Source organism: Setaria italica, chromosome I, assembly GCF_000263155.2.
Source record: "Setaria italica strain Yugu1 chromosome I, Setaria_italica_v2.0, whole genome shotgun sequence".
Taxonomy (NCBI): domain Eukaryota; kingdom Viridiplantae; phylum Streptophyta; class Magnoliopsida; order Poales; family Poaceae; genus Setaria; species Setaria italica.
The window spans coordinates 35,307,611-35,323,455 of NC_028450.1; the positions used below are offsets into that span (position 1 = coordinate 35,307,611).

A 15,845-nucleotide genomic window follows, 5' to 3' on the forward strand; every position below is an offset into this window, starting at 1 on the left:
AATTAGGTTTAATAGATTTGTCTCACGAATTAAACTCCATCTGTGTAATTAGTTTTGTAGTTAGATTATATTTAATATACTCTTAATTAGTATCTAAACATCCGAGGTAGCAGGGCTGAACTTTAGCCCCCTTGAGCCAAACACCCCCTATGGAAAAACTTGGAAGGGGGACTAATTAGTTCCCGTCACATCGAATGTTTAGACACTAATTAGAAGTATTAAACCTAGACTAATTACAAAATTAATTACACAACCTCTAGGCTAAATCGCGAGACGAATCTATTAAGCCTAATTAGTTCATGATTTGACAATATGGTGCTACAGTAACCATTCGCTAATGATAGATTAATTAGGTTTAATAAATTCGTCTTGCAATTTAGCCTTAGCTTATGTTTAGTCCTCCACCCTGGTATCCAAACGTCTCCTTAGCGGTACACTACATTCTTCTCCGTTCTCCCCATGTTCTCTTGTACTATGAATCGCAGGATGTTGCCATTCAGGGGCTCAGGGCAGCTAGGCTGGGTTTGTCACAGCTTCCTGATAATATCAAGTGGGCAGAAGTTGCAGCGCTAGGCTAGCAAGCCTTCTACGCTCCCGCGTGCTGCAGGAGCTCGCACACTCGCACTCCGGGTGCACATCTACCAGCATGTTTTATTTGCAGTGAAGTTTTCAATTCCACTTAAGCCATGTTTTGAAGTGGAGTTTTCAAGCTTGTCATTCTCCAGGTCAGCATAAGTCATATTCTAGCACTACTGATAGATTTAGCCTGGGAAACCAGGCCGTGGCATTCACGCCTAACGCCTTCAATGGAAACCCTGGCACAAATCCGAACAGTAAAAATGTCAGATAACCATGCCATTAAATTGATCAATCAGAAAAGCTAGCGTACCCACCAGACCGTGCCACAAACATCATAGTTGAAAACTGATCAAGCAAGCGCAAAGTGAAACAAACGAATATGCTAAATGTCTGCTTTCCATGTTGAATACTGCACTCTCCCTTAACTAATGCGGTATCAGATATTTAGAGAAGTAAATGCCAAAGACCAGACAAGCTAATTCATTCATGTTGAATACGGCACTCACTCTTTAACTTTTAGATCTAGACAAATGAGCACAAAAGCAACGAGCATTACCTTGCCAGGAAACAAACTATGATCACACAGAAGCCAAAAGAATATCACGAACGAGCATAAGTGCCACATTATAAAGCAACACAGGTATGTGAGGAAAGAAACCAGGAATACTGAGTACGAAAGCAAAAGTAATAAGAGTTTACACGATGTAACACAGAATACTACGAGGTACTAGGTCCCAAAGGAGCTGCAACATCACACTACAATTTCCAACCACATCAACTTCACAGCAGGACACTCATGCTTGATCCCTTAGTTAACAAGGCCACCACGGAGGCGCAAGACAAGATGAAGAGTGGATTCCTTCTGGATGTTGTAATCTGCCAAAGTACGGCCGTCCTCCAGCTGCTTACCAGCGAAGATGAGCCTCTGCTGATCTGGAGGAATCCCCTCCTTGTCCTGGATCTTGGCCTTCACATTATCAATGGTGTCAGAGCTCTCCACCTCCAAGGTGATGGTCTTGCCAGTCAATGTCTTGACAAAGATCTGCATCCCTCCCCTGAGACGCAGCACAAGATGAAGAGTGGATTCCTTTTGAATGTTATAGTCCGCCAATGTGCGCCCATCCTCCAGCTGCTTCCCAGCAAAGATAAGCCGCTGCTGGTCTGGTGGGATGCCCTCCTTGTCCTGGATCTTGGCCTTAACATTGTCAATTGTGTCAGAGCTCTCAACTTCAAGTGTGATGGTCTTTCCAGTGAGGGTCTTGACAAAAATCTGCATCCCTCCTCGGAGGCGGAGGACCAAGTGAAGAGTAGACTCTTTCTGGATATTGTAATCGGCCAATGTGCGCCCGTCCTCCAGCTGCTTTCCAGCAAAGATGAGTCGCTGCTGGTCCGGTGGGATGCCCTCCTTGTCCTGGATCTTTGCCTTCACATTGTCAATTGTGTCAGAGCTCTCGACTTCCAGCGTGATAGTCTTCCCAGTAAGTGTCTTCACAAAGATCTGCATTCCTCCTCGAAGGCGAAGGACCAAGTGAAGAGTAGACTCCTTCTGGATATTGTAGTCTGCCAGCGTACGGCCATCCTCAAGCTGCTTTCCAGCAAAGATGAGCCTCTGCTGGTCAGGTGGGATTCCCTCCTTGTCCTGAATCTTTGCCTTGACATTGTCAATGGTGTCGGAGCTCTCAACCTCAAGAGTTATCGTCTTCCCAGTGAGGGTCTTCACAAATATCTGCATGCCACCCCTCAGACGCAGGACAAGGTGGAGGGTGGACTCCTTCTGGATGTTATAGTCAGCTAGCGTACGACCATCCTCAAGCTGCTTGCCAGCAAAGATGAGCCTCTGCTGGTCCGGGGGGATACCCTCCTTATCCTGAATCTTGGCCTTGACATTGTCAATGGTGTCGGAGCTCTCAACCTCCAGAGTGATGGTCTTCCCTGTGAGAGTCTTGACAAAGATCTGCATGCCACCCCTCAGACGCAGAACAAGGTGGAGGGTAGACTCCTTCTGAATGTTGTAGTCAGCAAGGGTGCGACCATCCTCTAGCTGCTTGCCAGCAAAGATGAGCCTCTGCTGGTCCGGGGGGATGCCCTCCTTGTCCTGGATCTTGGCTTTGACATTGTCAATGGTGTCTGAACTCTCGACCTCAAGAGTGATGGTCTTGCCAGTCAGGGTCTTAACAAAGATCTGCATCTGTTTCAGAACAATAGAATAATGTCAGAAAGCTTGCAAACATGAGTTTTGAGCAAAATGAAATATAACTTCACACACAAAAGTCCATAAACTCAATAGAGAACACATATGTACCTATATAACTAGGACATTACAACAGTATCTGTTTGAACAGGCTAACATGTTCAAACAAAGGATGAGAATAAGACAGATGTGCCAAAATATTAACAATGTTCTGTCCTTCCTAGTGAAGGATCAGACAAATTTCACATCAAAAGCTCTGGATTACATATAGGTGAAATCGATGGATGAATAATAGCAGCCTTTAGAATACAAAGCCAGCTACATCGTAACCCCTGAACTAGCTTCATTTACATACAATGATTCCATTCACAAATAAAATGACACGATCACCAAAATAGCTACTAAATCATACATTATTAATCACAATGAACTAAACCATGATCAAACTAGCCTCATGTTCCATGATTTTCAGATAAGTTAGGCACCAATAGACCAAAAAAAATCAGATAGATGTATCACAGAACTATAGAACTATAGCACTAAACCATCAATTTGTCCCAATACGTGACTTTCACATCTACTTTTTACCAGGACAACTTGTTGGCAAGAATAACAGGCCAAAAGCATGCAAAATATATTGGACCTAAATTTTAAGTAACTTGTACTACATGGATATCAAAACAAACTAGTCGACAGCAAGAACGACTGAGCCTAATCTAGATTCTTAGATCACGACATAACAGAACCCAGCCTCTGCAAGTAACCGCGTCACATGGCGTGATTAAGCAGGTAGCGCCGACGCCGCATACAAATCCTCGATTACTCCAAACATAAACTACGATGCGCAACAAACGAGCAAATCGCAAATTGCAAATAACTGGGTCGCTCGAGAAACCCTAGGCTTCAGATCGGTGCAAACCGCAGATATATGACATAATCAAGTCGCATCGGAGCAACATCTCAACCAGATTGGGATCGGAGCAAGGAACTGAATCTATACCTTGCTGGGGCGGAGATCGCTGTCGAGCGACGAGCCGGAGGCGTCCCTTGGAACCGCGACACGAGAGACCACAAGGTGATTGGGGAAGAACTGGGGATCGGAATCTGATCTGAGTCTTGCGGCATCGGGATGGGAGGGTATTTATGCCTCGAGGGCGGGGCGGGTCGTGGCGTGCCTTGCTGGTTAAGGTCGCAGCCCAGCCCGCCGGCCGTGTTGGACCACGCACGACTCCTCCGCGTCGGTGGTGGGTCGCTCTCGTGTGGCCTTCCAGAATTCACGAGGAGGATCCGGTCTCTTTCCATCGCGCGGCGACCGGGCCGTCGTTTTAGAGCTTCAGGCCCATGTTATGTGAATCGAAGCCCAGCGCAACATTCTTGGATTCTACCCGGGCCCCTACGAGCCATTCCTTTCTTCCGCCAACGGGTTGCGAGTTGCGACGAGGCGGTGGCCCAGTTTCAAGCTGTCCCGAGCCGCGCAGACAGCAGGGCCACGGGCCACCACCACCTCGGCCGTGCTGGGGCGCATACTGCCGGCTCCACCAATCACCAGTGTTCCGATGTCTCTGCTGACCGGCACGTCGAGCTGTTGGCCGTTGGATGTTAGCGGGCGTGAGTTTCCTGCTTGGCATTTACACAGTAGCAGCTCCATACTTCCATTCTTTCGTGTGAATATTTTTTGTTATGTTCATACCCTGGCCAAACACTGTTTCTGGCGTTAACCCCTTCAACTCGGAAGCGTCACGACGCCCGTGTCACCTGACCGTGCTCCGCTAGCGCGCGCGCCTGCGTGGCTGCGTGCATTACCCGTGTCGTCGCCTAGCGGACGTCGTCGTTTGATGATGGCCGAACGAGTAGTTACAGGGCCAGTTACGTGTAATCCACGTAATGGCATTATGACAAGCTGTCCAACGGCTCAGCGTGCTTGCTTCGGCTTGCGCTGCCGCACGTGGCACAGCTGTAGGCTAGTGGAAACCAGCCCACGGCCCCTCGAGCAGCTGAGCTTTAGCCCCATTCACCCCCGGCTCTATCTCTGCCTAGTGCCTAAGCATGGACCAGCACGGTCGAGATTAAGCAAGCGCCAAAAGAGAAAGGTTACCACAGGTCCACCGCTATAATATAAAAGCGCAGTAGAAGCTTCTAATCCTGGATACTTCAAAAACGGCATGCTGGTTGATAGTATACTGGTAGTATAAGCCTTTTTTTAAGGTTCTACACATGCTTGCTTTAGTGATGCTTACTGTTGTCTATCTGTTGTGAGAAACGGGATAGACGGGAGCAATCATGCATGGAAGAGTGGCACGGTAGGCAGTTGGCAATCTACTGAGAGGGGGGCCTCGCCACATGACATCTTTCAGGCGCAATGACCGGAAGGTTAGCGGAAGTTCACTTAGACGCTGGTGTGCCGCGGCACTGGTCTTGGGCACCGCGTCATTAGGAGATGGAGGGATTAGTGGTCCTCTAATCACCACAGCCCGCACAACCTTATCTTTTCAGCTCTTTGCGCTATCTCTCTCCTTTTCCCTCTCTTTCCTCTATTCTCTCCAATCCAGATCGCTGCTCCGCCGGCCGCCGGGGAGAGAGCGCTCGGAGCCCTCCCGCCAGTGAGGCGTGTCGCGGCAGTACTGGAGGTCCCTCTCCGCGCAGGGAGGGCAAAAGGACGGCGGCCGCGGCGCTCGCCGCCCGCGGGCGGACCTGGAGCAGCAGCGGTGGGGCTCTCCCTCCACGCGAGGAAGGTGGCCCCGACGATTAAAATGCATAGCAAAAAGGAAAAAAAAATAAGAAATTAAGATTGCCAAAATTTAAGATTGAAAGAAATTAATGAAATTTAAGATTGCTAATTTAGTTATTAGCAGGAGCGGAGAAAACGGAAACTGGAATGTTCCCTGGTCCCTTCCTTATTTTCCAAAGAGTTCTATATGGTAAAATATGCAAATGAAATATACGCTTTTAATTTTTGGAAATAAAATGTGCAAAATAATATTTTGCGGATGTTTTCAAGCATTACTATTTTTGGAAGCGCTCACGCGTAGATAGTGTTTGGTTCGATGATTTGTCACGTAAATGGATTACAGCGTTAATCAATTATGATAGATCGTATTTGTTTCCGCAGCTCTATAATCAAATACCCTATAATCGGATAATAGCGCTGTAGTAATTTGATTCCACTGCAAATCGGACGTAACAGGAAATCGAGCTTTTGCTCATTCTGTTACTGTTACAAGCGCCAACCAAACGTATCAAGTAATCACTTACATTATTTACGTTACTAGAGTTTTTCCTTTACATTTGTATTTCCGTAGTCCAACAGTACCGTACCTCGGTCCTCCTCTCCCCACATCGAGAAAAAGTGATTATTGGGGCGCACTAGCGCCTGGCATTGTCCTCTCTCTCTCTGCTACGTGTTGTGCATCCCTCACATTCACACGTGGTTCGCTCCCAACACCGGCGCCGGGGCACACCGCCTCCAAATCGTCACTTCCTTAGGCTGCCTTGGGAAAGCACTGCGCGGCACGTCTGCTCTGGGGTGGATGGGCGCGGTGGGGTTGCCTCCGCATGAGATTGCGATCTGCCTTTGTTGTGTGTGCCCAGCCCCCCAATCCGTGCGTGCTCGGGCAAGCTTATCCTCTTATCCTTGCTGTGCAAACTGCGATGCCCAGAGCATATGGGAGGCGGCTGAACAGTGACCGTTACAGTGATGGGCAAATGGCGTTGGTTCGTTATTGCACTGACAAGGATTGCTGCGCCTAGTGTTACCTCTAGTCGCCGTATAGCTTCGGTCCCCAAGTCCCGATCGTGCCTGGTAGCTGCAAGCTGTAGATTGTTGGGGAGGCGAGCAGAGGTTCAGAGCCTCCAAGACTCTGCAATGGAAACTGAAAGGAGAAATCGTCTATGAAACATCTGCCTACTGCTAATCTAGGAAGGAAATTCCTTCTGTGCCATCCAAATTTATCCTCATCCCTTCCATGCCATTGAAAATATAACTATCCCTCCCTCCAGTGCCATTAGTATATGCCATTGCCGTTTGTTTCTGTTAAATCCCACCGTTACATGACCGTTTGGAGTGCCCCTCCGTCTCTATCGCCTGCAAGCCGCACCCGCCCATCGAAATCTCATCTCACATCAATCGAAAAAAAAAAATCAAACCACAGTCGAAAGTTTCTCAATTTCTCATCGGGCAAAAGGTGCCCATAACATCATTTTTTGTTGTCCAGTGGCTTCGGTTAGCAACATGAGAACTTGAATCTGAAGACGACAAGCTCGATTTCATGCATTGAAGGTTCGGTTTGGACGTGCTTCCTTGAATCTCAAGCGGGAGTCTAGTTCCGGCACCACCCTTGACCCTTCTCGCGGCATCGCAGGCTCGTGCGTAGTAGCGAAGGGGATACACTCAAGCGGAGCCGGGGTCACGCTGGGGCGGCGCGCTCTAGTTGTGCGGGGTCGTTGGCATTGGTGCCTGGGCCCGGAGGATGGTGGGGTCGCGCGTGCCAGGCGAATCAGGCGACTGGTGTCGGCGGCTGTGATCTCCAGGGGAGACCAGTAGACTGTAGACTGGAGCGAGATGCAGGGGACCGGGGACGCTGTCCGCGTCCTCGTCGTCGAAGCAGCACCAGCGTCCGGCCGTGCCCGCGCGCCTTTGGTGCCGCTGACCTCGCGGGCGGGACGGCTTGCCTTTGCCACATGATTTGATTGAGGAAGGAAAGCATCGGGGCACGGGGCAACTCGGCCGTGGCTGCTCGGCTCAGCATCGAATCGACGGCGCGCGTGGGCTCGTAATAGAGAGGAGCACCATCCAGCCATTTATACTATAGCACCTTAATTACATTTTCATTCTCGTTTTGTGTAAAAGGGTTAACTCGAAGATACTATAACTGGTTGACAAAGACTTATAAGTTAGCTCCTCCTTTACTCAATCGAACATGTGCAGCTACACTCATGGACCACACTGAGCAAATCAAATTGGATCGGGTGTTACGGTGCAGGCTGCAACGCACAAGTGAGGAAGGGAAAGGCGCGGCGCAGCCGGAGGTGGCCACGGCGAGGTGTGGGGAGGAGCGCAGATCAGCGGGCGAGAGGAGGGAGAGGATTTGGGCGTGCTGGGATGCAGCGGCAATCCTCGCCTGGCCTTGCTTGCACAGAAGTCGGAGCAACAAATGCATTTGGTTTGCTTGACGTGCTGCCTAGGGGCCTATGCAAGCAAGTTTTTGCTTGCTGAAGCAAGCGAGCCGGAACGGCTCTCCGGCACCGGTAAGGTAAGCCTTGCCTGGCAAAGTGTGGTCAGGCAAAGTTCTGTCTAAAACTAAATATGCCCTTCATCTGTTAACAGATGTAACCATGGAATGTTAGTAAAAGTAACGGTAGTGGCAGGGATGAGAAATTAAAACTGATGGCACTGGGATCGTCATATTTTCAATAGCATAGAGGGGATGAGTTTAAGTTTAACCTGAGATCCATGCCAGCAAAACCCGGCGCTCATGGGGCATGAAATTTTGCCACGACGTGCGCGTTTTCAGACGGCCCCATCTTGGACACGATCCAGAACTTGGACAAAGATGGAACCCTGTACAGATTGACGCAGGCGCAGGTTTTGTAGCTCGCGACGCGCGCCCGTGAAACCAACTAGTAGCACGCGCGCGGCTCTCATTGACCACGCAACTGTCGGCTTCACGTACCTCTAGACGACTGGACCTGGACGCAACAGGCGCGTCCGAGGACGAAACGTTCTCACAGGGCGAACAGCGCACCACCGTCTGCAAGCTGCCGCCGCTATGGCCGAAACGGCCAAGGGAACAGGCGGCTGGGCGGGCGAGGGAGACGCCGTCCGCGAGCGCGCGGCGGCCTGTAGCTGTGTTTTGAAGGGCACGGGCGTTTTGACGCCGCGCGCAGGCACGACACGACCCATGTGTGCGTTGTTCTCGGGGGACGACGGCGCACCTGAAAAGGGAGCCGCGGCGCCTGCCCTGTCGTGTTGGCCCAGGCCACTACTCATTAGTCGCGTCATGTGCTCCTTTACGGCCATTCTTTATGCACAACACCTTGCCCCTTTCGGTCCCGGCGGCGGCGCTACTATACGCTAATCATGTGCTGAAGACGCGTCGAGGAGTACAATACCTTTTTAGTATTTCGATGGAGCCATTGACGCGTGTTTGATCTTTTGTTGGTTGGCAGCTGAGCGCTACAGAAGCTTTCCTACTCTGGGTTATACGCATATATAATGGTGTACAGTCTTTGGTTATACACGCATTAGAGATTAATCGCGTTTACTACCGTGAAACTCATGGGCTACCTACTATTGTCTACTGCCTTGGATGCTACGACAGGAGAGGAGCACTCGTGCAGGACAAGGACGCAAACGGACAACGGTAAAAAAAAAAAAAGTAGAGGAGGGCGTTGCGGCGTTCGCGTGTGTGTACAGCTGGTGCCTCGTTGGACGTTGCATGTACAAGTGCGCTACGCGCCATCCTGGCGGTGGCAGGTGAAAGCAGCAGCAGCACAGGCACACAGTGGCGGATGGCGCACCGCGCAGTCGCTGCCTATCCACTGGATTGGCTCGGGACCGGTGGCCAGGACACGGTGTAAAAATAAATACGCGGTCAAATCACACCTGGACGCAGGACATTGCAGCTCACCTGCTCCGCTCAGCTCGCCACACGCGCGTCACCCTCCGACTCCGAGTAATTAACCTCTCACCAGACGCCAGTAATGGCGCGCGAAACCGCCCCCTCCTCTGGCAAAATGCAATCGCGTCACCATCCGAAAGTCTCCCGGCATTAACTCGAAATCCAGCCAATTTGCTGCGAAAATACGCTTGGATGCCCCCATTTTTCGCATTACAGCCTTTTGATGGCTACAAACAGGACAAGGCAACGGGTAGCCCAGGACCAAGGCCCTTCCCCGTCACCAGCAAAGCTGAGCTGTTGCCTGCTCGCCCTTCCGTTACCCACCACGTTCCCGCTCCTTTTCCGTGTCAAACTGGCGCGGCACGGCACAGCGACAACCCCCCGCTATAGGCCATGTTTTTTGTTTCTCATGGACTTAAGTATTTTGCACTAAAATCTGCATTTTAGTTGGACTAAACAGCTAAATAATTGACTAAAAGTGAACTAAATCCTTTAATCATTTAGTCCACAAAATTGGACTAAAATGGATTAAAATGTGTTGGGACATCCCTACCCCTCATTTGTTACCCTCTCTCCCACCCGCCCTGCACCCAGTGGTCCTTCCGCCCGCCACCGTCGCCGCCAGCCTCCCTCCCACCTGACCCCCGCCGGCGTCCCTCCGCCGCCCCCGCCATTGGCCTCCCGCCCAGCCCCCGCCGCCTGCCTCCCTCCCGCCCGGCTCCCGCCGCCCCCACCATCGCCCTCCCTCTGCTGCACTCCCGCCGGCCCTACCGCTGGCTAGCAGACACCCCAGGTCGCACAACGTCGTTGCAGCGCGCGGGGCGGTAGCGGCGACGCAGTCGAGGATGAGGAAGAGGAGCTCGTCGGCGAGGGCGTCGATGGGCCCAATCTCAATCTGTATGGAGTCCGACGGCGGCGCGCCTGGAGCACCTGCATGAGCGGATCCTTGGCCTCCCCCGTTGCCCTCCCACCCGGCACCGTCGCCGAGGCCACCACCACGAAGGTCCCCTGCCCCTGCCTCGACCCTGCAACCCGCGACCAACGACGCCGCGTGGTGCTGCAGCCATCGCGCCATGACCGCGTCCTTGGAGTCCCGCGCGGCGGCGGCGGAGATGTTGCCACTCTGAGACCGCTTCTGGGCCGCCGCCGCCGCCGCCGCCGTGCTGGGACCGCTTCCGCCGGCAAGCAATGCTAATCAAGATAGTGTCTGTCTGGTGTATGACTGGAAGCAGAGGAGATGGCGAGGGTACATGGGGTAGGGAAGAAGGGTAAAAATATATTTATTCAATAGTATTTATAGACTTTAGTCCATTTTAGTTCATGGAACTAAAGTAAACTTGGACTAAACTTTAGTCCATGGACATAGAGGGCGTTTGGTTCCACCGACTTATTTTTAGCACACGTCACATCGAATGTTTAGATACTAATTAGGAGTATCGTAGATTTTTACAAAACCCATTACATAAGTGGAGGCTAAACGGCGAGACGAATCTATTAAGCCTAATTAGTCCATGATTTGACAATGTGTTGCTACAGTAAACATTTGCTAATGATGGATTAATTAGGCTTAATAGATTCGTCTCGTCGTTTAGCCTTCACTTATATAATGGGTTTTGTAAATAGTCTACGTTTAATACTTCTACTTCTAATTAGTATCTAAACATTAGATATGACATGTGCTAAAAATAAGCAAAGGACCCGACGCACCCTAAAGGAACCAAACAGGCCAATCCATCACCATCCACAGTAGTGGAGGCGTTGGGCCCACGCCGCACTAACCGAGTCCACCTCAGCATGTGCTGCAGGTGCGGCGCGGCGCGGCCTTGCGGAAAGGCGGCTCCGAGCATCGCATCGCATCGCGGCCGCATATCTATCGCGCCCTTCCCCCGGCTCCTGGCCCCGGCCATTATAGCGAGGCCGCGTATAAAAGAAGCCAAGACTTTTAGGCAGGCCAGGCCAAGAAACGCGTCAGAGTCTGGCTCTTGATCGTAACGCCGGTGCAAGAGAGAGGGAGAAGAGGAAGGGAGGGAAGGAGGCGGCGGTAAGGTGAGGTCAGAGGCTGGGAGCAGCCATGGCGGTGAAGGCCGCGCTCTTGCTCGCCGCCGCGACGTGGGTGTGCCTATCGGCGGCGGCCGCCTCCGCCTTCGAGTTCGAGGACGTGCCCACCGTCGCCTTCGACGAGCGGTTCTCGCCGCTGTTCGGCGACGGCAACCTCGTCCGCTCCTCCGACGACAGGAGCGTCCGCCTCCTGCTCGACCGCCGCTCCGGTACGTGATGCTGAACTGCTTATTGCTGGTGCAGCTTCTTCTTCCATCCTTTCCACCCCCCCTATTTTTTTCACACAAACACGCGTCACGTGTGTGCTCGCTTCGCACACGAGTCTCTCATGAGTCATGCCCTGTTCTTGCCGTTCATACGGCCTCTGAGACGACATGCTGCCGTTCGTTCTGCGCAGGTTCTGGGTTCATCTCCTCGGACTACTACCTCCACGGCTTCTTCAGCGCCTCCATCAAGCTGCCCAAGGACTACACGGCCGGCGTCGTCGTCGCCTTCTACGTAAGCATTCCCCATCGATGCTCAACATTTTCATTTCATCTCGGAACATCCCTGCCCAAAGCAAAGATTTTTTTTTCTTATACTAGTATAGTAGCGTTAGCGTATCCCTGCTGCTCTTTCGAGCCGTTGGTTCTTGCCTTGTCACATGGCGTGTCAACACGGATTCGGCAACCGCTGCGGCGGCTGCGCTGCTGCCCAGACCGGCGGAGCCGTCGCAAGTTGCGGGCGCGCCCATGTCCTGCGCCGCGGTGCAAGCAAACAGCGCGACCCACATGGGCTGTTTGGACTCTGGAGCCCAGAAAGGCTGCGCCGCCTGCCCCCGGGAATAAATGTTCCCTCTCCAGTCAGTCATTCACGCCCTGATTGATTATTATTATTAGGCGCACCAGAAAAATAGTTAATGCTGATGAACTAATAGTACTCCGTGTTTGGTAAGTTTCTATTCACACCCCAGCGATAGATATGATTGCAGTGGATGGTGTTCTTGTGGTAGATGGAATATCCAACTGCTCTGTAGTTGCTCAAGCTTGCAGCGTACAGATATTCCAACGAACACATGATTGCGTTTTCAATTGCCATGACTTTCTTCATTGCTACTGTCTTGATGGAGCATCGGTGTAATGTTCTTTTGATGCTGATGCAGCTGTCGAACGGGGACGTATACGAGAAGACGCACGACGAGCTGGACTTCGAGTTCCTGGGCAGCCGGTGGGGCGGGCAATGGCGCGTGCAGACCAACGTCTACGGCAACGGCAGCACCAGCCACGGCCGCGAGGAGCGCTACCTCCTCCCGTTCGACCCCACCCTCGAGGCCCACCGCTACTCCGTCCTCTGGGCTCCCACCCACATTATGTACGTACTCCACGCACAACGCGCTGCACACTTTTCCGGCCGCGCAGAAGCGCAGAACACTGATCAGTGATTGATTCCTTTGCCCCTGCAGCTTCTACATCGACGACACGCCGATCCGGGAGGTGATCCGGCACCCGGACATGGGCGGCGACTTCCCGGCGAAGCCGATGGCGGTGTACGCCACCATCTGGGACGGCTCCGCCTGGGCCACGGAGGGGGGCAAGTACAAGGTCAACTACAAGTACGCGCCGTTCGCGTCCGAGTTCTCCGACCTGGCCGTCGTCGGCCCCCGCGCCGACCCGGTGCTCCGCTTCCCCCGCCGCGCCGGCGCCGGCGCGGACCAGGACCTCCTGGGGCTCATGACGGCCGACTATGCCGTCATGACGCCGCAGAAGCGCGCCGCCATGCGCGCGTTCCGGGCGCGGCAGATGACGTACACCGTGTGCTACGACGCGGTCCGGTACGCGTCCGGCCCGTTCCCGGAGTGCGACAACTCGGACGAGGAACGCGAGAACTTCTCGGCCTGGGGCGAGTCCAAGACCGTCGTCATGAGGCCGCGCGCCCGCGGCCGCCGCCGGGGACGCAAGGCCGGGGCCGGGGCCGGAGCCAAGGGACGCACCGGCGTGGCAAGCAGCTGAGATCAAAAGCAATTCCGATCGGCTGCGCAAGCTATTGGCACAATGGTTGCAGATGATCAGTTGATCCGGTACTGTAATTCGAATTCTTTTGGGGGGTCAGAAGCATATGCAGGTTGTAAAGGTAGGTGTAGGGACTAGTAGGGATTAATGCATTATGATTATTCTTTGATTCCTTCATTTCCTTGGGTGGCAGCTAATAATAATACAACATATGATCGAATTATTAACATTACGGACTAGGATTGAGCCCTCCAAAAGATTTTTGAGCAGCATGAATGATTAATCACGGGGATTTGGTGTTTGTGTTGGGGGCGATCCTTTCCAGCAACGGACAGGAACATGACAACTGGAGGCATTGGTGTTTTCCGGCTCCATCAGCTACGTTCTTTCAAGTCACTCGTTCGTTCTGCAGATGCGTACTCCCATATGTCCCTCCCGTCGAATCGATCACAGCTGTTGTGTTTGGACACAGAACTGGTGGTGGTGGTGTTCAGAGAGGGTGGATGGGCCGATCGAACACATGGCTCGGGTGTAGCGTTGTACTTGCCATGTAACGCTAGCGTGCATGGTAGCAGCACCTACCAGCACGATCGCCAGAGAATTAATCTGCTCTCGTGTCTTTTCTGTTCGTCTTTGCATCTCGCCCTCCTTTTTGCGCCGGCCACTCGGATGGCTTGTAGCTGAATCTTTCGCCTAGGATGGGATCCGTGAACGTCATAAAGTAACATCCTCCTTTTTTTCGTTTCAGGTTTTCGAAAATGGTTATTATGTTATTCCTGCTCGTGTAGAGTTACCGCGGCTGAAGAAATATACTGCCTTTTTTCTGTCGAATACAATAGTGACATACTCCATCCATCACAAATTGACTTTTTTTCCTCTAAATATATAGTTTTTGCTATGCATCTATCAAAAATATCAAAACAACCTAAAATAGATGAGATAAGAATCTTTATATCTTTGTATTAAAAACGAGAACTACATTATTCACGCTCGGTTACACCAAGCTGTCAACAAGAATAAATTTACGCACTCCGTGTATGTACTGGAAACTTTGACCCAAGATGTTCACTTTTGATAGTTTATGAACTTGTAGGCTTCTTTTCCGAGTCTCCGACGCATTTTTTTAGTAGAGGAGAGAAGGAAACGGAAGTTATGAAAGACGCGGCCCGTTTGGACGATGGCAGATATGGGTTAACACAAGTTTCAACTAGGCCTGCTCCGCTGCTCGAGAGCCTTTACGGGCCGTCCAGAGACAGGTCCGGAAATAAGATCTAGCCCAACGTTGGCCTCCCTAGCTCTCAGAGATTCCTCAGTACACGTACGTACGCGCTGATGCACAGCACGCAGTTGGAGCAGGTAGCCGCATCCGTACCGGCACCGCGCCGCGCACGAGGGGGTCGGTCCTCCCTCTTTGCCTGCGCACTGCGCTCGCTCGCTTTCGCAACGAATCGTCCTGAGATTCTCCGGTCGCCATGCGCGCTTGTCCTCCCCAACGTCACCTTTCCCTTTCCCACAGCACACTGACACAGTGCCAATGCATTCTCCTCGCCTTTGCTCTGCTCCTAGATCTCCAAACAGTGCAATGCTTGCGCTGGAGCGCTAGCGTCCGAGCTCGTCATCAGGCCGTGCTCGGCGCCGCAGCTTATCTCTCGGAAGTACGCTGACGACGAGGACGACGACGGCGACAGGACAGCAACGGGCGCGACCGGCCGAGGCACCTTTTTTTGCACGGCGATCTCAGGCTCCTCAAAATGGAAAAGGCGACCCATCCCTCGCGGGCCTCAAAAGAACGAACGGATTGAAATCCGTCGAATTCTTTCCCTTATTTTCTTGTACGAATTATTGGATACTTTCCGGTCCGGTACACCGTGTTATCTTTTGTTTATTCGTACCTAAATCCCGAGGTGCACGAAGAGAAGATGGGTGTTAGGCGAGACCAGCTTCCTTATCCTCACGAACTGATCCACCCACGCCACAAACTTCCCGGTGTAGCGTCCGAGATCAGCCCGCTCACCGTGCGGACTATTCCTCGTTCCAATACCTGGATTTTCTAGCGCGAGCGAATGAGCGATGATGACCCGCAGGAAGCTGGCTCGCGGATCACCGTGGCATTTTCAAGGTGCGCGTGCATGGATGGTAACTCGTTGATAGAGAACGTCGTCGCTCCGGGTAGGTCGGACACGGACGTGAACGGATGTCAGTCGCTCGTCTTGACGTCTTCATGGGCAAATTGGCCATCGAACTGAACTCCTTATAGTCTTATCCTTCCGTGCCTGTCTTTTACTGTTCAGCGACGAGTCGCTTTAGGCGCGTGTGGAAGCGATTATTCCCCGGCCGGAATCAGCCGGACGGACGGGCTCACTCATCATCGCCCGACGCGATCACGAATCACGAACGATCCGAGCACGACGT

The 15,845-nt window shown here is 52.2% G+C and overlaps 3 protein-coding genes across 3 annotated transcripts; 1 reads left to right on the forward strand and 2 right to left on the reverse strand.

Moving 5' to 3' along the window:
• Positions 1-1,136: 1,136 nt before the first annotated feature.
• LOC101770333 (polyubiquitin) lies at positions 1,137-3,928 on the reverse strand. The gene is made up of 2 exons (XM_004953508.3): positions 3,771-3,928; positions 1,137-2,767 (listed from the first exon to the last, which is right to left on the reverse strand). The coding sequence occupies exon 2, from the start codon at positions 2,765-2,767 to the stop codon at positions 1,388-1,390; it is 1,380 nt and encodes a 459-aa protein (XP_004953565.1). The 5' UTR covers positions 3,771-3,928; the 3' UTR covers positions 1,137-1,387.
• Positions 3,929-9,943: 6,015 nt separating this feature from the next.
• Positions 9,944-10,462, reverse strand: LOC101772612 (cold shock protein 2-like). The gene has a single exon (XM_004955106.1). The coding sequence runs from the start codon at positions 10,460-10,462 to the stop codon at positions 9,944-9,946; it is 519 nt and encodes a 172-aa protein (XP_004955163.1).
• A 740-nt stretch (positions 10,463-11,202) lies between these two features.
• Positions 11,203-13,665, forward strand: LOC101769925 (probable xyloglucan endotransglucosylase/hydrolase protein 30). Its single transcript, XM_004953507.4, has 4 exons — positions 11,203-11,654; positions 11,843-11,943; positions 12,587-12,795; positions 12,887-13,665. Exons 1-4 carry the CDS (start codon positions 11,459-11,461, stop codon positions 13,431-13,433), a joined length of 1,053 nt encoding a protein of 350 aa, XP_004953564.1. The 5' UTR covers positions 11,203-11,458; the 3' UTR covers positions 13,434-13,665.
• Positions 13,666-15,845: the final 2,180 nt, after the last annotated feature.

Excerpts from the sequence above, each read along its gene's own strand:
- LOC101770333 (XM_004953508.3), bottom strand. The coding sequence starts at position 2,767 with ATGCAGATCTTTGTTAAGACCCTGACTGGCAAGACCATCACTCTTGAG.
- LOC101772612 (XM_004955106.1), bottom strand. The coding sequence starts at position 10,462 with ATGGCGCGATGGCTGCAGCACCACGCGGCGTCGTTGGTCGCGGGTTGC.
- LOC101769925 (XM_004953507.4), top strand. The coding sequence starts at position 11,459 with ATGGCGGTGAAGGCCGCGCTCTTGCTCGCCGCCGCGACGTGGGTGTGC. Across the intron at positions 11,944-12,586 it reads GCGTCGTCGTCGCCTTCTAC|CTGTCGAACGGGGACGTATA; the intron begins GTAAGCATTCCC and ends ATGCTGATGCAG. Across the intron at positions 12,796-12,886 it reads TGGGCTCCCACCCACATTAT|CTTCTACATCGACGACACGC; the intron begins GTACGTACTCCA and ends TTGCCCCTGCAG.